A 21,213-nucleotide genomic window follows, 5' to 3' on the forward strand; every position below is an offset into this window, starting at 1 on the left:
CAGGGAGAGCATCGTTAAACAACAACAACAACAACAACAACATGGCCATTATCCTGCTCTGAATAGTTAACGCTCAGGTACAATTACTGTTACTACAATGGGTCGGCTGTGCTATTACTGCAAACTCTGACGCGCTCTTTGAAGTTCGGTGTTTCAGGGCATTCGGGATGCCATTAGCTGTTCTATGCTATTAGCGTGATGTGTCAGGAGGTTGTTGTTAAAGAAAAACAGGCCTAAGGACCGGAACTCGGAGGGATTTGTCATTAAAAGCTTTAGATGCGAAGTGTAATCGCTTTAGGAGATAGACAGAAAAGAAAGCTAGTGTGTAAGAGAGAGAGCGAGAAAGAGAGAGAGCGCAAGAGAGCGAGAGAGAGACATGAAATGTAAAGTCTGTGTGGCATGAGTGTGATGAGAGAAGCAGAAAATAAGATCACAAAGGAGCAAAAGGATGTCAGAATGCGAGCGAGGCTCTAAAGAGGAAGCAGCAAATATAAAATTGAACTTGAGTTGGGTGAGGCTTAAAAAGTCAATGCCGTCATGCACAATAGACCGGAATGAAGTAACGTAAAGAGGAAAACAGAGCGGTGAAACAGCAAGCAAGGGTTGCAGCAGACAAGTCTTTCTGGGGTTTGATACAGACAGAAATCCAGTTCAGAACGTTGCAGTTAAAGGGGCCAGGCTAAGAACTCTATCTTCAGCAACGACACACTGTTCTAAGGTGGTTAGAAGCGGAGCTTACGTTGGGAATAGCATCCTCCAGCAGCCATTTAGATCTCTTCTTCCTCCGCTTCTCCGCAGGACCAAAACTAGCGAGGAGACGCAAAAGCAAAAACAACTTTCACTTAATCATCAGTGTTCAGAGGTCCCAACATCGCGAACAACAAAGTCCTTGAGAATAGAGAGCGACTTATCACATAAAACGCCTTGGGTCGTGTCAGTAGAACGGACGGCTCCGTGCTAAGAGCAAAAACAGTTTTGTGCTTGAACGCCTTTACCAACAGAAATGTTTGGATTCATGAGCAACCAACTGAGAGTTACAAAATCTAGTACATGTACATGTCCGCTCTGCAGCCGGGAGCATGTCAGATGTTGCACATGTATAAAGTATATAAAAGTATACATGTATGCAAACTTTAATAAAATAAATAAATAAATAAAGCTTAATTTTTTAAGGGGATGAAATGAAATCAAACAAACCATGAATACATTAAAATATACATATTTTGCATACATACACACACACACACACACACACACACATATTATATATATATATATATATATATATATATATATATATATATATATATATATATATATATATATATATAAATAAAAGGGATGTCACGAGAACCGATACTTCGGTACCAAGTCGATACCAACATTCTTAAAATGCTACAGTACTTGTTTTTCTGCAGTAGCATAGGTACCGTTTGTAATGAAGGTACTGAGGTTGCAATTGTTCTGGACCTGATGGGGGCAGCAAATGCGCGCAAGTGTTTTAGTTGGTCCACAAGTGGTGAAGGAGAAGAAGAACGCCTACAAGCACACAGGAAACACTACAGAAGATTAGCTTAACTTAACAAGTTTAGCTCCGCCCCGACTCGTTGAGAGGAAAAGAGAGGAAAGCTAGTATCGGTTTCCGGTGTGCAACCGATGCTATCGTTCATTTCAAACAAAGCGAGGAAACACCTGGAATTTGGCGATGGTCCTATATTATATTTGTTTGAGGCAGCTGGCATTGTGGCCTTGAAACCAGCTAACCTTATGCTCCATGTAATGTTAGCGATAGCCTGTTATTTGTTAGCGACGCTAACACAGTGCAATGTTTTAAACTACCTCCGAATGGGCCACCATGCATCGCCACTCAGCCCGTGTCCTGTCAGCTAAATGTAGTCTAATGTCACTAATAATTATTCAAATGTTCATGCTTTTAATAAATCTTTTTGGCCTGCCACTATATCAGGGAATTTAAACTAATGCTTGCATTCAGAGTACAAGGGGTGGGTGTGTGTGTGTGTGTGTGTGTGTGTGTGTGCACGCATTTAGGAGTGCACCTTGGCACTTGTTAGTCATGGCCAGACAGTGTTTGATAACTAAAATATCAACCCCCCTCTCTTTTTTTCAGTATCAGCCAGAGGAGGATGTCCTTCAGGAGTTTTTAATTTTATTTTAAAATAAGGTTTTCTTTTTCTTTTTTAAAACCACACCCTGGTATCGACTTTGGTATCGAGTATCGTGTACTTTTGGTGGTATCATTGCTGACTACTGGATTTTTGGTATCGTGACATCCCTAATATATACACACACACACACACACACACACACATTTAAGAAAGCCCTATATGGTACTTGCTGAAAATTAAAATGGCAATGGACAACTCGTTTTACTCATTTATACTCGGCCCTTTGTTCATTTTAAACAGACAGAAATTCACAAATTTACAAGTCTAACTTCCCAGAGATAAAGTAAAATTAAAATACAAACGTGTCTCCATCCTTCCCCCTTCAGGGAACTGGCTTTTCCACCTACTGAATTTTTATCCGTGTTTGCTCTGGCCATTGCTTTAGCCAAATAAATAAATAAATGAATGAATAAATAAATAGATAAGAATTCAGAAAAGGCATAGTTTTCAGGTGTCTCCTGTATTGCTGTAGCAAAGGCTTAAAAAAAAAAAAGTCATCTCAAATTCTACAGCTACACCGTAAAGATTGGCAGCTTTGCAGTATTTAACACGAAGACATGTGCAAGCACACATAAGTCATTCCTACTGTTTCAACAGACCTGACGGATGAGATTATAAATAATATCTGGGACAATAGATTAGGTAGCGCGTTAACGAAACGCATCAGGAATTTTCAGCCTAATCTCTCTCCTCCTCTGATTAACAACAAGATTCCCCAGCACTGAGAAAGGGAGAAAAATATTTACTCAATTTAAAATGCAAGCCTAAGGGAGGTTGTTGATGCAGTAAAAGTATATGAATTACGTTATATTTTTTAAATAAATGAAGCTCGACATTGGTATTATTCATGATTTCTGAGGTTTTTTTTTTTTTTGATTGATTGATTTTTATCGCTCCAGTGTTGGAAAGACGCCCTGCATCCCAATTGGCATACTTATGCTATGCACTAAAACTATGTACTTTTTTGTGAAGAAAAAACGTACATACTTTTGAGTGGGTAGCAAAAGAGTATGCAAGGGGCCATACTGGGACATACCAACACGTGGTGTAACGGAAGAGAACGATGTTGCCTAGTTACGCACACTGAAGAAAAGCTGAAATGTAGCAGGGCGTTTGCTTACGGTGACGTTCGTTATTCCGTATATCATTTCCACATTTCATTTACACCTCTCGAAAAATGCATCCTTTGAATTCGCCAAAGCAAACGGTCACACAAAAGTCCTCCCTCACGCAAGGACTTGTACGCAATATTAGCTGAAATAGTGTCCATGGATCCCTACTTCGAAAATTTCCCAGAAACAGTAGACCACCCTGGTACCTTAGGATACTCGTTTCAACACACTGCCATTTGGGACACACTAACTCTAATCTCGGATACTATTTAGGACGGACATTACGCAAACTAGAACACAGGGTTGGATAAAACGATACCCTACATTTAGGGAAGACTTTCTCTCATGCCAGTCCCATCCTTTACTTTATTCTTACAGGGTAACAGTTTTGAATTTGTGTTATGCAGTTGCAGATTTTAAACACGTGACTGAATTCAACAACTAGTCTTAGGCTTCCATTAAAAGCACCAACCAGGGATGGGCATTTCAATTAACTGCTCGATTTTTTTCAAGCCATTTTTATACTAATAATTAAAAACTCTTCAAACAAGAAGTGACATGTATGGCACAAATCATTAAACCTTTATCTGCTGAATGTACGCGAGTGCGTGGGTGCAGTGTTCTAGGGAAGGAAGTACACCAATTAAAACTTTATAACTTTCTACATGCAGTCACATTCCACATACAAAATTGGTTTCATCTTACGAGCAAGGAGTTATTCATGACATGTTTACCTACCTAAATTAAGTGACTTCTTACCACACAGGGAGACAAACACTTGAATTCTTTAAGAGCAGCTCTGACATTAGTTATTGCTGCAAGGCAAATCTCAGGTTTATATCAATGTGTTAACCCGGATACGTTATCGTTTCTACAGTAACAGCTCATTCAGACGGACACGTCCACAAATGCTCCGGTTTTCTTTGAGGTGTTTATGTAACATTATTTTATTTTTTTGGAAGGAGTCATCAGCAAAACTCAGAGATGGCAAGGTCTTCAAAACAGAACACTTTGTGGTTTCTTATATAAATTATAAAAAAAGAAATAAATAAAAAAGTTCCAACACTGGCAAATTGTTGCTGTATAAACACTTCAGGATGTGCTGTTATTAGAAAATAATCCATTTGTGTGAGCAAAAGAGCAAAGCCCTCATAACCTGCAGGCAGCCACACACATCCTCACTGATGGATTATATTTCCTGCACTCTCTCATAACCCTTGTGTTTACTTTCTCCTAATAGTCAGAAATTTTTAAAGAAATCTAATATTTGAAAAACGTGGGCTCGTCGAAATACAGAGAAAGGTCCAAATGACTGTCCGTGTTAAATACACTATAGATGTGGTGGATAGAAATGAGTCTGAAAAGCTTGTACAAACCTATCGCTGCGTCTAAAATTACCACACTGAACATAATTCCAAACAAATATAATAAAGAAGCCAATTAGTCAAATGAGAGATTTCTCTGCTTTTCTAAACAAAGAATAAATGTCTAACTGAGAGGGAAAAAAAACATGTGAATTGAAATGGTTTTTCCAGTGAAGTGGTTTTTCCGCTGGGACAAGAACATCAACCAGCAGGGGGATGTACCTGCTGTAATTACCTCCCCGCATGGCGCTTTAATCCCAATCACAACTTCAAAGCCATGCTAATAAATAAAACAAATTTTCATATATTCTCACTCGAGATGAAAATGATGAGCTTCACGTAGGTGTTTGGGTAAACACACGCTGCACCGTTTCAATTATAAAGCGCTGCAGTCTGCAATACTGCACACAGGTGTATGTTTAACCAGAGCTGAGGTTAATATTCTAGACCCAAGCCATATAACCCAAGCCATATTTCAGAGCCGAGACGCAAAAACGCCACGTACGGAGTTTCTTTTTCGTTTCGAGAGAAGAGCTTTTACGTGCGTGTAGTGCAAACACAACACATCCTATCTAAACTGCTGAGTTTGAGGGTTGTCTGTGCGAATGAGTGACTGAGTGTTAACCGACAGGCGCTGGAGAAAAACGAACAAGTGTAGCGCACGTCTGCGAGAGAAACACTATGTGCGTGGAAAGCACCACTCCAGGACTGGATCAAGTGCACTCCATTAACAAATCGTGTTTACTGGAGAATGCTTGTGTGCAGCAGTGCGTTTCTGTGAAGGCCTTCTCACAATATGACAATATGATATAGATATCATAATGAATATCATCACTATACACTTTTCTGAGATATATATACAGATACATATATATAATATGTGTGTGTGTGTGTATATATATATATTTTTATATATATACATATATATACACACACACACACACACAACCTGACTGAAAGCAGCTAATTTGATGTTCAAATCCTGTCCATATTTTTTTTTGCCTTTTTTAAATTATTATAATTTTTTTTTTTACAAATACAGCAATGTTTTGCTGAAAGTTTGTCAGCAAACCTATAAATCATGAAACATACTGTGCATCATTGTAATGTATTCAGCTATCATCATATTTGTCTCATATCGCCTACCCCTGCCACTCACCCGTTGCGTGTTGCTCCTTTCTTGCAGCCTCTGCGTCCTTCACTTTTTGGCGTCTTCTCTGGAAAGAGCTTGGAGGGGGGGTTGGGGGGAACTCTCGTCCTCAGCCGAAAGATACATTTCCTCTTCTTGATCTCCTTTCCGCAGAGAAACCTAAACAAACGCTTCCACGTTATAGCCCGAATGCAATTTGGTTCCATCCTTGAAAATCAATCTGAATGTGGTGATATACAGCGTTAGACGGTGTCCAAATAAAAAGCACAAGTTAGAACAACTGAAATTTATTAGGAAGAATGGAAAGTATGTATTGTTGGGAACAGCTTGCTGTAACAACGCAATTACCAAACAATCTCAGCCCCTATCTGATAACTGAGATGGATGACTTTAGTCCTGTGTTCTGAATTTGTCCAACATCGCTGGTTATCAGATTTCACGACATCGCCTAATCACGAGTAGCAATGAATCTTAAACATTAACATACGTGATCAATTTGAGAAATTTACCTTCCGTGATGCACGTACACACGTAATAGCACTACTTTTACGTTTGTTCTGTCCTACGCTTATTCATATTCAAATATATTTAAATGTAGAGAACTGTAATTATTTAAATCCTTCAGTAACAACTAAGACATGTCGTTTGAAGAAGAAACATTCCTTCTCATACTGAAGCCCTTAGCAGATTTCAGGAGGAAGAATTCAGCCATAACTACTACTTACTACTGACTGGAACAACTACTTTTTTCTAATATCCGAAAATGTTTATTGTTAAAGTAGAACATCTCTAATCTGGAAAATAATCAACCACCCCAACGTTTTTTTTTTTTTTTTGCTAATTATTCTTATACTGTTTCCAAATGTTTTTCTGTGCAAATTTAATATCGTGGAACATCCACGAAACGACGTCCTGTTGACGTCACCTAAACAGCCACTTCCTCACCAACCTCTCTCGTCATGTTACTGAGAAACTGCAAAGCACAAAGTCCTCCATCCTTAAACTGACCCATGTCTTAAAAAGCCATTTTACATTAATGTTAAAATAACGGCTTCTCGTGGACAACGTGTCGTAATCAACGCTTACCCATTTTTAAAAATCCATTTAAGTGGAGTTTCAACCATTTATGTCTTTGTGAATAAGTTGTTACTTTAGAGACGATGTTGTGTGAGAACAAGTGTATTAATATAAACCTATGATTTGCATCGCAGACAGAACTACTGCTACAGAAAGTGAACACTTTTGGACCAATCAGAAGTGAGATTTAATCAGTGCTGTGGTATATTATATATGTATATAGTTCTAAATGTTTATTAAAAGAATTTAACAGCGGTCAGGCGATTTGACTCAACAGGTTTCCTGTTCTTTTCTCAGTACAGGGTAAAGGAACATCTTATCCGTGTTAGCATATGTTAATGTATGAGGTGCATAGAAATAAAAAAAAATATATATATATATATTTTAAATGGAGCAGGTTTCAGTTTTAAAGACTTCATTAAACAAATCAGAGTAATGATCTCCACCTGTCCAGACAACCACTTTGGACAGAGACAGAAAAAAAAAACGTGTCTTACTTGCTTTTGTAGTTGTTAAGAGCATCAAGGATGAGCTGGCCTCTCTCTGAGGGAGGAGTGTTTGCAAGCTGATGGAACATGTAAAAGAATAAAAGTGAGAAACAGACCTCGCGCCGTGGCGCTACATGACACGTCCTTCTCTTTGCACCTTGAGCTTTCATTTTTAAACACAGGCGAATGAATGGGACAAGTTTTAACACTGATGTATTGTACAACCCCAATTCCGAAAAAGTTGGGACAGTATGGAAAAAGCTAATAAAAACAAAGAGGAGCGAGTTGTAAATGTACTTTGATTTGTATTTAAACCAAAAAAGTATAAAAGACAAGGTATTTGATGTTTTAGTTAATCAACAGCATAGTTTTTTTTTTTTTTGAAGGTAAACATTTATTTTGAAATTGATGCATGCAACACGTTCCAAAAAAGTTGGGACGGGGCAATTTAGGACTAATTGCGATGTGACGAGTTGAAATAAGAAGGTGAGGTGAAACAGGCGAGGGAATCGTCTAATCATATTATATAAGGAGCCTCCAAAAAAGGCCTAGTCCTTCAAGAGCAAGGATAGGTCGAGGCTCACCAATCTGCCAACAGATGAGTCAGCGAATAATCCAACAATTTGAGAAGAACATTCCCCAAAGACAAATCGGTAGGATTTTTGGCATTTCACCTTCTACAGTGCACAATATAATTCAAGGAATCCGGTCAAATCTCGGTGTGTAAAGGGCAAGGCTGAAAACCACTTGAGCCTGTAATGGATATCCTGACATGGACTCGGGAATACTTTGGTAAACCTTTGTCGGTCGACAAATTTCACCGCTGCATCCACGGATGCAAGTTAAGGCTTTACAATGCAAAGCAGAAGCCGTACATCAACACTGTCCAGAAGCGCCGCCCACTTCTCTAGACTCGGTGTCATCTGAGATGGTAAATGGTCTGCACTTATACAGCGCATTTTTTAACCGTAGCGGTTCCAAAGGACTTTACACTGGTTCTGAGCCACAGCCACCCATCAGATGGACAGTAGCATGGTGGAATCGTATTTTGTGGTCTGACGAGTGAACATTTCAAATAGTTTTTGGACAAAACAGCCGTCGTGTTCTCCGGGCCAAAGAGGAAGCTGTTCTCGGCGTCAAGTCCAAAAGCCAGCGTCTGTCATGGTATGGGGGTGTGTCAGTGTCCATGGCATGGGTAACTTGCACATCTGTGAGGGCACCATTAATGCAGAAAGATATGTACACATTTTGGAGCAACCTATGCTGCCATCCAGAGCAGGACGCCAAACCACATTCTGCCAAGCGCATAGTTGCGTAAGCAGAAAGTGCGGGTGCTAGCGTTACCTGCCTGCAATCCTGACCTGTCTCCCATTGAGAATGTGCGGCACATTATGAAGTGCAAAATAAAGCAACGAAGGGCCTGCACTGTCACGCAGCTGAAGAAATGCATAATGGATGAATGGGGGAAAATTCCACTTGCTAAACTTAACCAACTGGTGTCTTCACTCAGAGTCCAAACGCTTAATAAGTGTTATTAAAAGAAATGGTGATCTTACTCAGTGGTAAACAGTCGGCTGTCCCAACTATTTTGGAGCGTGTCGCAGTCTTCAAATTCACAAAGTAAAACATAAAATAAAGTGTTAATGATGTGTTTTCAATATAGTACAGGGTGAACTGAATTTTCAAATGACTCTGTTTGTTTGTGTTTTGCATTTTCCATACTGCATTTTCCACACATCAAAGATGATCGCTGATTGCAACTGTCTGTACTCAAAAGTTTCTGGCTGTGAACGAATGCCAAAACGACAACCAATTACACTGTGAGTCAGGAAGAGTTTTGCATCTGTAATGAAAGCGCTCTCTGGCTGTGTGACCTTGCCCAGCTGGAAATGATCCCAGTTGTTGCTGATGAAGCTGAGGATCTCCTCCAGTTCAAAGTACTTTTTCTTACTCTGTACTCCCAGGTTGTACAGGGCCAAATGGACCACGTCCACCCTGATGAAAGATGATGACAGTGAATTAAACTCAAAATTCCTGGGAAGCAATCAGCAGACATTCAGCTGCGTTTTAACATTACTTAAAGGAAAACTCCACCCTGAACCGCATAACCACAGAAATATAGTTACACCGAAATGTTTACAGATTCTGGTGCTATATTTTCAATATCCCTGTGAGAAGTTACCGGTTGCCTGGTGTGCTAAATTCACCCGGGTACATTGTTGCTGCTAGCACGGTTACAATGCATTTAAATAAGAGACAATTTTTAACAATCTCATACATGAGTCATAACATAACAACAAGTATGCGCTTCCTTTCTCACACCATTTTCCAGTGACGCTCAAAGTCATTTTAATGAGATATCAAAACACAGAATTAGCGGAGATGTTGGTGAAAATGCTAGACTCAAATTTCCGGAATGAACGCGGCTAAACGACAAAATTGCGCCGAATTACGTCGTGTATCTAAAAGGTCGTAAGCATGATGGTCTTGACGGTGGGGATTAACATGAAAGCTACTCTGTTTGAGCAGAAAGTACAGATGAGGAGATGAGAGCGCTGGACAGACTAAAGGACTAAAACGCTGCTGCGTCACTCTCTTTCGGTAGAAATGAAGTGCAGGCTAAGCGCACTGCACCACTATCAGTCCATACAGGACTTCACAGAGTTTATTTGTGTAATTGTTGCAGACAAAAATGCTGCAATTTGCAGAGTTTTTTTTATGCTTTTTTTTTTTTGCAGAAAATCACTTGAATTGGCAAAATTGTTTTGCACGGTCTTTCGCAGAGATGTTTGTAGGTAAAGGAGACATTTTAGCTGTACTCATGTGAAGCAAAGAGGGCATTGGCTGAATGTGCATTGTGAGGACATCGTGTGATGAGTTTTGGCCCAAATTTGTGGAAAATCGGTGTTAATTTTGAGAAATTGCAAGCTCCTGCGAATACTTCCTGGATTTTGGTCGTTAAAATAAAAAAATTTTTAAAAAAAGTGTCAACTCCGCATTATTCTAAAATAAATATCGGACACCACTGAAGATGTTGATTATAAAGACTGCACCTCACTCAGGATGGATTTTTTTTCTTTCTTTCTTTAAAGCACCCAACATTTCAAAATCAAACGTTTCCCGGACAGCTCACAATAAATCCACATCATCGTTTACATGCTAGATAGAATCCAAAACCTCTCTGACCAAGGAGATTAAAGCCACTTAAAACATTAGATATTCGCAGGATGAAATCCAATTATGGACATTATGGACTTTAAATGTCAGAAAGAAAACAAAAGAAAAAAAAAACCCCGGCATTAAAGCCAAGCAAATTATGCGATAAATAAGAATTTCTAAATATATCTCCTGCTCATCTCAAAGCTGCTTATCATTCTGCTTAATCATTCTTTAACTGGATAATGCAAGAGGAAAATTGCAATATGTGACGTGAATTAGAGCGGCTGTAACGTTATAACATGACGGCAATCTGCTCTTCAATCAACTGACCTTCATCTAACTAGTAAAATGATGAAGATGAAGATGCATGTGGCATTCTGGGATTAAACTGTAGTTTGGAAAACAAACAAACAAACACATAGCTTTCTAGTTATTCCTCTATTAACGTCTACGATACAGACATATAACAAATGGAAGAAAAAAAAACAAACATGTTTCGGTGGGGGTATTTAGTTATTTTGCTGGCATGATCGTTATTATTTGGCTCCACTTGTCGCATCATGGCCAATCAATACGAAACCCTTCTGACTGATCACTTTCAGCCCATGATAAAACATTGCCATCCTGTTGGGAACGGTCTCTTCCAGGATGACTCCGCCCCCAACACCTTATGAACACAATTTATGCCGTTTTTTCCTTTAATTTTTCACCAGTCTGTACACTTCTCAGGACGCTCGAGTCATCTCCAGTATTTCTAGTCCTGTCCACATCGATCCATGTCCAGCACTTCTATACATTCTACACATGAATCTCTGAGAATCGAGCACTTACCAGCGCAGCGCCAGGCGTTTGATGTACTCCACTCCCTTATTGCACACGGCACAAATGAACAAGTAAAACCTGTGAAAAGAAAAGGAGGGGAGGAAAAAAAAAAAAAGTAGCAGAAATGGACAGGGAGTACTTTATAAACGGCCTCTGAAAGGAGATGAATGGTGTTTTATACACAAGACAGCAATTTTAACACAATGATCTCCAAATATCCCCTAATGCATGCCATTTCCTTTGTACGCTACTGCACTGAACATACCGTTATAAATCACTTATCACGGGACGCTTTCCATAAAACATTTCATTATCTCAGCTCTTTTTTATTATTTTTAAAAAACAACATATCTAGCTTTTTTTTTTTATAAACAAGGTAAATCTTAAAAACACCCATTTTAAGGCCTTTTACATGTGGAGGTGGGAAATATAATAATTAATAGAGCATGCCTGGGATTGTAGTCCTGACTAAATCGGTCATGTCAGTAATTTTTTTACAGACCGTGCTTTCACCCACACTCTGGAAAACCTACGCCTACGTATTTAACCTTCTATACGATGACCAGTAGAAATAACCCCAGGTAATACACATCCCACTTGTATATGTATAATGCATGATGTATATCCCATTTGAACTGTCATGTGCATCAAAATACCATTACATCTAACTGGAAAAGAAAAGATGTTCTGTGCTTTTTCTTCAGTATTAAAGCACTCCAGTATGCGTTTTTTTTTTGGCGCATGTGTACATGTGAACACATTCCTATCTGTGATTCATACAGAGATCACTTATCCTGTGCGAATCATACACGATCAATACAGATATTCCCCCGCAACATTACTTAGCCGACATACAGCAGGAGAAATCTTATCCCAGCAGGCTAAGGGTTTCACTTGGTTTCACTGTGCTACACGTCATCTTTTTGAAAAGCAGAACTTGTGATCACGTGACATAGATACGCACCTATCTCCGAACATCATGGACTCCTGCAGGCACTGCGTGCACGCTTCGTGAAACCACTGCTCGCAGCGGAAACACTGCAGCATTTTCAGGTACCATCTAAGGAGAGATGGAAAGAAAAGATAATGGGACCTAATGCTGCGTGTTCTTATCACCGAGACAACGCAGACTAAATCTAATAAATCAATTACGAGCTGCTCAACTGCACGCTGAGCCAAATCAAACAGTGTGGAATGTGCAGCATGAGCGAATACACTCAACGCAGTGTGAGGGAATCAGAAGGAAGCGCACAGGGGGGAGCATACTGAGCCACTATACTGTTCAAGGTCAGAGAGGAACTGAAAGAAAGAGAGTCAAAACCACAGAAAAAAAAAGAGAGAGAGAATGAAGAAACAGGAGGTGATGAACAAAGGTAGAAATAGTGTCCTCACTCTCCAGGTCCCCCGCAGTAGCAGTAGCACTGCTGGTGGTTGGTGCGGTGCAGAGAGTCCCACTCCAGTTCCTCAGCGTTGTAGGTGAGCACCTGTTTCATGGCCTGCAGTGCTTTAGCTATGGGGCCCTTCTTTAGTGCGCCCCCTTTCTGACAAGACAGAAAAATACACACACAAAAACAAGCTAGAACATCAATGCCAAGACTTCTCACTACTCCAGCAACCTAATCCCTTCCACATCTGTAGTGACATTATGTGCAATTACCACCGCCAAGAACCAGTTTACTCAAAACACACTTGGTCTAAAGACCACACAGCCAACAAACATTAGTGGATATTTAATTTAAATTATTATTTTTTTTAAATGCACATTCTGCCTCACAGCTCCAGGTCCCCTATTTCGATCCAGAGCTTTGATTTGTCCGTGTGAAGTCTCATATGTTCTCCCCGTGTCTGTGTGGGTTTCCTCTGGGTAATCGGGTTTCTACCTTCCAAAAACATGCGGCGACAAAGCGACCGGAGACCATTTATTTTTAGCGAGCGCTGGCGAATTCCAGAGACACGAGCGGCAGCAGCTGTTGGCGATTAGATCTGTCCAGTGACGGGACAAACTTGAGAAAAAAGTAAAACTTTATGCAAATTTGGTGCGACTTGGTGCAGCAACTACCAATGGGAGCGAAGGCAGTAGAGCACACGTGATCCGTCGTGCTGCCTGCGAGTCCGAATTGTTTCGTGGACCCAGCTAGTACGGCGCTCGCGCTTTCGCCGCAGACAGATGGCTGCAATGGCAAAGAGTACACGCTGCTTCTCCTTCATCTCGTAAGACATGATGCATATATATACACTGGTGAATTTTATACACAACTTTATACACTCTCAAACTGGTTTGTTGTTAAAAGTGGAAAGCTCCACCCATCGATAAATGTTACTGTGGCAACCAGTAGTCAGAACGCCTACTGGCAACTTCATAGTACAGCGTCTGGTGACTTGCAGCGATGAAAATCACTGTATGCCTGAGTGTATCTTTACACCAGTGACCCTGACCAGGATGAAGCAGTTACCATAGATGAGTGCACTGAATCTATATCTGTAAAGCACTTTCAAAAATTCTTCAAATGAAGGTACATATTTGTAAATTAAGCTCGATATTGTTCATGCTATATAATTATATCTACATCTTTAGAGTCATTTTCATCGCTGGAACTTCCCAGAGAGAAGTGTTTGTGATTACGTGTTAGGAAACAGGGCTGGATAATGTGTCCTAACAAAATACTTGTTCTCACAATATATTACGGGCCCTGATGTACTAAATGTTTGTGTGTATAAATGCGCATGCATAACTTGACACTAGGCTTGCTGCGATAGTCGGTGTTACACTGTGTTCTGCATAAATTAGATAACTACAATAAGCAGGTAATGATCAAAAAACTAATACTGTGACTGCAGGTGATCGTGAGAAGGGATATGCTCTTGAGTGGAGAGCGTGTGATGAAGTCGTTGGTTGAGAATCATGGGAGTTTGTAATATACAACCTTGGGAGCTCCAGACACAGATGTGACGAGCTGATTTACTGACGAGGTCTATGGAGAACCGTCGTTAATACGAGCAAAAAACTTACACCACCTCTTCTCCATTTGGTTTAATGAATATGGGGTGTTTTAGAATACTGGGTTTCATATTAGATCACCGTACATTTGCATATCCCAAGCCATTTACTATTTAAACTGAGTCTTTTTATTCACTTTTACCTCGTTGCCACTTTTTCCACGTCTCACAACTTTTAGTGGGCATTATTCTTGACTTTGCGGTACTCGAGAAGGCGGTCAGTAAGCACACGGTGTACGTGCTCTGGTGCTGGTCTTTATGTACTTTGTTCAGTGTATTGTTGATCGTTTTTACGGCTGAGCTGCACCAAACCAAATTACCACCAACACTGTTGTGTGGTTATCTTCTGTCTTGTATCTCTGTGGGGAATCTATGAGTAACTGCTATCATACACATATACACATCCTGCCTGACCCCCAATGAATTAGCTTTTCCATCAGGGGAATTTTTATTCATGTTCAATCTAATTACTGCGTTACCTGAAGAAGCATAAAAAAAAGTGTAGTTGGCTGTAGCAAAGGGTCAAATATTGCAAAATGCTACGACTAAACAGTAGACATCTTCACCTCTGATAATCCAATAACTGCCCTTATGTTTCCTTTACGTGTTTTTCTTGTCTGCGGTAATCACCCATAACACTACAGATGCAGTCAATAGAGAGCGTTCCTTTAATGCTGCTACTATAAGGTCATGAGGTTGTTATAAGGTTTGGATCGATTGTAAGGAAAACAACAAAACAAGACTGAAAGGCACGAGGCATACACTCACTCTCACTGCTAAGGCAAAAATGCACTTCCTGCAGAACCAAGGCGAGAGGTCAGCTGAGCTCTCCACTTGCGGCATGTGGCACAGCTGGTGGTAGCCTGTCAGAGGAGGATGAGGGCGGAGAAAGAAGAAAAAAACCAAACAGAAGACATTTGAGGGTATTTGACAGGCTGCTGGTCTCGGAGGCACTTCTGCGTTGTAAATACGAAGAGTCTGAACTAATCCCTATGCCGAGAGAGTGCAGGGAGCGCCAACTCCCTTGTGAGCAATTACACGCAGCACAGTCTTCCCCTCTGCCTCATCACCCAGGCTCAAAATACTCTTCTGTTTGCTTTGAAGACTGCATGGATTTTCAGCCGGAATGATGATGCCACAGCTCCGTCCCAGTTTACTGATTGTCTTCCTATATCTTTGAAACGACAGAGGTTAACAGCGAGTGCTGCGCTAAAATTTTCAGCGCGGTCACATGACAAACTAATATCTTGTGAACAGTACAAACCACCATCACTCAGTGCGTTTACATGGACAGCAATAATCCAATATTAACCCGATTAAGACGATACTCTGATTAAGAAACTAGCATGTAAACAGCGATTATTGATGACCTTAATCCGATTAAAGTCATACTCGAAGTAAACACAAATGGAATTAAGTCGTGTGGAGTACTCCTGTTTTACTCGCATTATCAACGTGTATTACAGACATGTAAACACTTTAATCACACTATTAACGTCGTGTGGGAGTTTTCACCGCATTTTGCGACAGGACACGTACACACACAGCAGTGCTCAACCGTTTTATGGCAAACAAGAGAGCACGGCTTCGTCCGAAACTGCGAACTTACCTACTACGTAGTAGGAGAAACACATGTATATAGTAGGCAAAGTACATGTGTTTCAGCTACTATATAGTAGGTACGTACGCGGTTTGGGATACAGCCCACGGTTTCAAGCAGTCGTCGATTTGCACGTACAGCATGACAAATAATTAACTGCACTCAAAGCTTTCGTGGAATTAAAAATAAAAACACCCAAAACTGTATACGGTATCATAACGAAGACGAACTGTATGTCGATATGTGAAATTCTGGAGGGAACATCGGACGGCGTGGCGCGGTGACGTAATGACGTGTGCCGTTAATCGATACATGTTCTATAACATTTAAAACAGGAACATGTAAGGAGTATTCTAAAAGTGACTCATGTAAACACCTTAATCAGAATGTTGTCTTATTCAGAATAAGGTCAGTAATTAGATTACTGCTGTCCATGTAAATGTAGTCACTGTAAAGCCACCTTACCCCATCATAAATGCATCAACACATCAATCAACAAACAATCGTGATCCTCGACTCCCCGATCTCTCGTTCATAGACGGCCATCTAGTTATACAGGTGACGCGTCTGCATGATGATATCCCCCACAGCTTTGCCTAGCAAGATTTGTTGATTTGTTCACTAGCTAGTTTTATTTCCCTTTACCATTTAATAATACTGAGCCAGCTTTATTTGGAGATTTTCTCTAAGGGTGCTTTCACGCCTATTCGTCCGTTTGCGGAGTCTGAACCAAAGCGAGATTGATAGGTTTGGTTCATTTACTTTCACACTGCATGCAACATACACACAGCTCTGTTCTTTGGCTCAGTTTGGGACTCATGTGTCAGCTCAGCAGCTCACAACTACAAAATATATATATATATATATATATATATATATATATATATATATATATATATATATCTCACAACACAAAATACATAGCATGCCTGATTCACTTTCTGCAGGTGAGTCGATTCAGAGTCATATAGTTTTCTCTGTGCTATCAAACTGCACTTGGAAGTAGACAGAGACTGCCTCACAAAGACATAGTTTTAATCTGCATCTGGATGTGACTGCCATGTTCTCACCTGGCCAAGAGGGGAAAAAAAAAAACACACCAGGGTTCGATTCAAAACAGACTACAACCCTGCACATGTGAAAGCACCCGAACACTTGCTCTGTTTAGGAATATTCTCTGACGTACACTATTTATTTATTCTTTTTTAAACTTCATCTACAGATTTCTTTATTACACTGTACTGTCGTGTCACACATGCTTTCACACCGACGTGCAGCTCTTGGTGCATCTGATCGGTTGATATTTGCATAGATGAAATTCTGTTCCACAGACTAACCTCATGCAAATGTGGGCTTGGGGGAAGAAAAAAGAAAAAAAAACAAAAAAAAAAACACCACACACACACACTGAACTATTCTCCATTTTCGATGCTGAGTAGTGACTCACCGATTCCACATTTTCCACAGATAAGGATTTTATTCTCAGACACCACAGTCATCTCGGAGCACACGGAGCATTTGGGCTCTTCTCCCGGAACGCCAGCTGAGTTTCAAAAGAAAAAAGAAAAAGAAGAAGAAAAAAAAAGAAAGAAAGAAAGAAAAAACACAATGCAGCATAATTACACATTCACATCATGTACATCTCAGTCAGTGCACGCGTGTGCGCGCACACACACACGCCACAATAATTCACCTGCACTCAGATCATCCAGGTTACATTTACCTGCTGAAATTCACAAAACGCTAATTAATGCGAGTGCCCTGAATTACATTAAAGTGACAGAAATCTCCACGCGTCTTCACAGCTCCATGGAAACAGGAGACATGACTCCAGTACTGCAGCAGAGTGTTGGTGAGGAAGAAATCCTGGACGCTGCCTACCGTGTTGTATGTCTTTCCAAAGCACCCAGAACTTGGAGTTGTCTTCAAACGTCACGAAGCAGCTCTGCTTTGAAGCGCTAACCTACACACACACACACACACACACACACACACACACACACCATGTAATGACTCACTCTTAATTGCTATACATACACTAGATGTGCATAACTGTATGTACACTGTGCACATTATACAACTCCATGATCCTGAGAAGAGGACCCTGTTAAGTCCGGTGTTATCCAACCACGCAAGTTCAGGTTCAGATCTAGCTAATCGTGGTCTTCATGAGCCTGTGAGTATTACTGGACGTTTTAGACAATGCATATAGATGTTTAGAGTTAGAAGGGCTGCACAATGAAACCTATAATAATCATCTCATTTGTCATTTTCACCCATTTAGAAACAAAACGACTTGGGATCATTTCTCTGTCTAACAAAAATCAGCCCCCTCCCCCTAATTCACAATTCCATGCCAGAGAGCTGCTGTATGGAGGATGGACGCTTCACATAATCAGTGGTTTTCTAGAAAGAGATGTTTAAAGAGAGGAGTCTCCAGAGTCAGCGCTTTGTAGGCCAGGTGTAATGCAGTTTCTCAGCAACATAACAATTTACTCTTTTTTGTTGTTGTTGTTGTTGTTGTTGTTGTTGTCCTCTTTTAAATTTAAACAGAGGGCGAGAACAGGAGATAACTTCACGGTTCACGGGCATTCCACAAAAAATAAATAAATAAATACATAAAAATTGATAGAAATGGATACACAGTACAAGCCCTTACTCATCATTAAATAACGTTAGCGTTGGCAAACTGCTAATCGACTTTGGTGGCAACAGAAATTCCACTTCAGGCTGGGCTGGAACACGTCGATTATTCTCCTGTGACGGCGTTCCCGGGCATGTTTTTACTCCACAGATATAAATACGTGACATTCTCAATTGGCTTGTGTTGCATATTGAAACAGTCTTTACGTGGGAAGCAGAGAGCGGAAACTCGGAACGGTCAGACAAACCCCTTACGACTCAACTTACATACTAAGGCATGTTGTCCAGAGACTGAAAAGTGACGAGAGGAACACTAATAACAAAATACACATTGTCTTTAAGAGTAAGAAGCGTAAGAGCAGACCAGCAGATGGATGGAAAGTCAATTAAAAAAAAAAAAAAATCGAATCTAATCTCAGCTTTAGATAAGCTCACCAGTACCACATGTGATTACGTTTAATTAATGAAGAAATCTCTACTCGCAATTAAAATATGAATTACTTACGCAGCCTTACACACAAGTCGGTCTGTGGCGTAATTATCATTTCTACTAACGGCAAGTTAGATTCGTGTTGTAAACCATAAAGGCAGTTTTGCTTTCCTTCAAGCTTAGATTAGACCTTCGAGATTAGATTTGATGTCTTTAACGTGATGAACAGAAGTTCAGTTGTGCTGACTGCAAGACAGCTTTAATAGTGAAACCCGCACACACCGCTATGCTCCAGTGCTTCCAGTCACACTGACTCACCCTTTGGATCTTGCCCAAGTAATACAGGCCATCAGACCAGCGGCAGAGTACGTACTGGCCCACGGTCAGCTTGCTCTCCAGGTCGCTGCAGTTTTTGTCGTGCTTGGGCAGCAGCCGCTTGGCCTCCAGCTCCTCCTCACCTACAGCCAGGTAGCCATCCCGGCACGCTCCCTCCAACATCCTTAACACACGCACCTAGATTTCCTATGGAGAAACAGAGAAACGCCAGGATACATCCATGAAATATAAGAACGGTCGCACGTGTTGGGGTCACTTCCTGACAAATAAGAACATGAAAATGATCTTAATTATACAAACAAAGCGCACGTGCTGAACGCTCGGACGCCTCCGGATCTGACGTTACAATATTAGCTTTGACGCGTTTCCTGTAGAATCATGATTCTCCTAGTACGTGTCTGACTGAGGTGATAATATGAAGTTGGCCATCAGAGATCATCTTCGTTGTAAGACTCATACTACACAACCCTTTACTTTCGACGACACCGTATGGATGAAAAATCCTTGCAGGGTAAAGGTGGGACACTTTTTTTTGTTATATCTGGTGTAGTTCTTCTCACATTCAGGTAGCTATCAAATCAGTCCCTCCAGGATTCTGCAATTTTGCGATCGCAGAAATGAACGCAAAAATCAAGCAAAGTGCCGCAGATTTGGGCCGAGACACGTCATGTGACATGTGATGTCATCAAGATGTGCGTTTACACCCCTAAAGCCCTCTTCGATTCATCTGCTTCGAACACGAGTACAGCTAAAAAGGTTTCATTTACCGACAAACATCACTGCAAAAGGCCGTGCAAAACAATTTCACGCAACTGCTATTTCGCCAATTCAAGTAGTTTTACGCAAAAAAAAAACCTCCGCAAATTGCATCGGAAATTTTTTAAAAAGTAAACAAGTCAACAAAATCAAGCGTTTTTTTGGCCACAACAATGCATGTTAAAAACTTTTTTTTTTTTTAAATAAAATGTTGGCCAACCAATCAGGATGAAGTGGCATCTCGGCTTGCTTGTAATTACTGAAAGCTCAGCTGCCGCCCTAGCATTCATCCTACACGTCTGTTTTGGAGGCTGGAATCTTTGGAGAAGCTGTTTTTGTTCAAATTACGCCGTTAATCAACTTCACAGCGGGTCTGACAGTTTACCTCCGCGAGGTGTCGTGCGAATATTCATCACGTTACCAAAAGTCTCTTTTACTCGCTCTCATTTTAGATGCATTCGCGCTCGGCTTTTAACTGATTTTATAAAATAGAACGTGAGCCCAGGCTTTTGGGTTGAAGTGAGCAAGCGCTGCATGAACAGCGGGATGAATTTCGTTAGCTTTCGCTCGTCAGCGGACTACAAACGTGCGTCCCGTTTACGACATCTGTACGAGCGGGTGTAATATGTCTGTAATTACAGCTCCATAGCAAATTCAATAACACTGCAGTAACTCATGTTAAAGTCGGGCTGGACATTTCACGTAAACGTTTTCAGGTAAGAACAATCTGCGACATGCACATAATATAACAAGAGCGCAGCATTAGTGTAACAGTATAATCCATCCATGATATCGGACACAACAGGACGGTTTCAGTGATCATATAGCGATTAAATATAAAAATACTCAGGGATTCGGTATCTCTAAATATCCACCGTGTGAGAAACAAGACGCTCATGTCATTTTTTTATTCATATCTGTATTCTGCCAAAGATGTTATGGACCATTTGGTTGTTTTAGAGAGGATCAGATCTAATATGTTGTTAAGTTTAATATAGATGGTTGGTTTTATGTTTGTGCTGCGAGTTTAACAAGTCACTTTTTCTGTGCTGTGGAACTGAGGGAGCAGGCGGATCGCGCTTAAAAAAAAAAA

The 21,213-nt window shown here is 40.5% G+C and overlaps 1 protein-coding gene across 2 annotated transcripts in view; it reads right to left on the reverse strand.

Annotated features, from left to right (window-relative positions):
* Positions 1-21,213, reverse strand: part of phf19 (PHD finger protein 19) — a 39,989-nt gene that overhangs the window by 10,860 nt on the left and 7,916 nt on the right. The window contains exons 2-12 of one of the 2 annotated variants that reach the window (XM_053625578.1): positions 19,347-19,550; positions 17,837-17,918; positions 17,403-17,498; positions 15,124-15,218; positions 12,751-12,899; positions 12,323-12,418; positions 11,368-11,436; positions 9,252-9,372; positions 7,387-7,454; positions 5,822-5,971; positions 740-806 (exon numbers count right to left, since the gene is read on the reverse strand). In XM_053625578.1, coding sequence (XP_053481553.1) covers positions 740-806; positions 5,822-5,971; positions 7,387-7,454; positions 9,252-9,372; positions 11,368-11,436; positions 12,323-12,418; positions 12,751-12,899; positions 15,124-15,218; positions 17,403-17,498; positions 17,837-17,918; positions 19,347-19,526 — 1,173 coding nt within the window. In that variant the 5' untranslated portion in view covers positions 19,527-19,550. The remainder of the gene's footprint in view (positions 1-739; positions 807-5,821; positions 5,972-7,386; positions 7,455-9,251; positions 9,373-11,367; positions 11,437-12,322; positions 12,419-12,750; positions 12,900-15,123; positions 15,219-17,402; positions 17,499-17,836; positions 17,919-19,346; positions 19,551-21,213) is intronic. The other variant, XM_053625579.1, reaches the window with a different exon arrangement.

This window comes from Ictalurus furcatus, chromosome 5 (assembly GCF_023375685.1).
Source record: "Ictalurus furcatus strain D&B chromosome 5, Billie_1.0, whole genome shotgun sequence".
Lineage (NCBI taxonomy): Eukaryota > Metazoa > Chordata > Actinopteri > Siluriformes > Ictaluridae > Ictalurus > Ictalurus furcatus.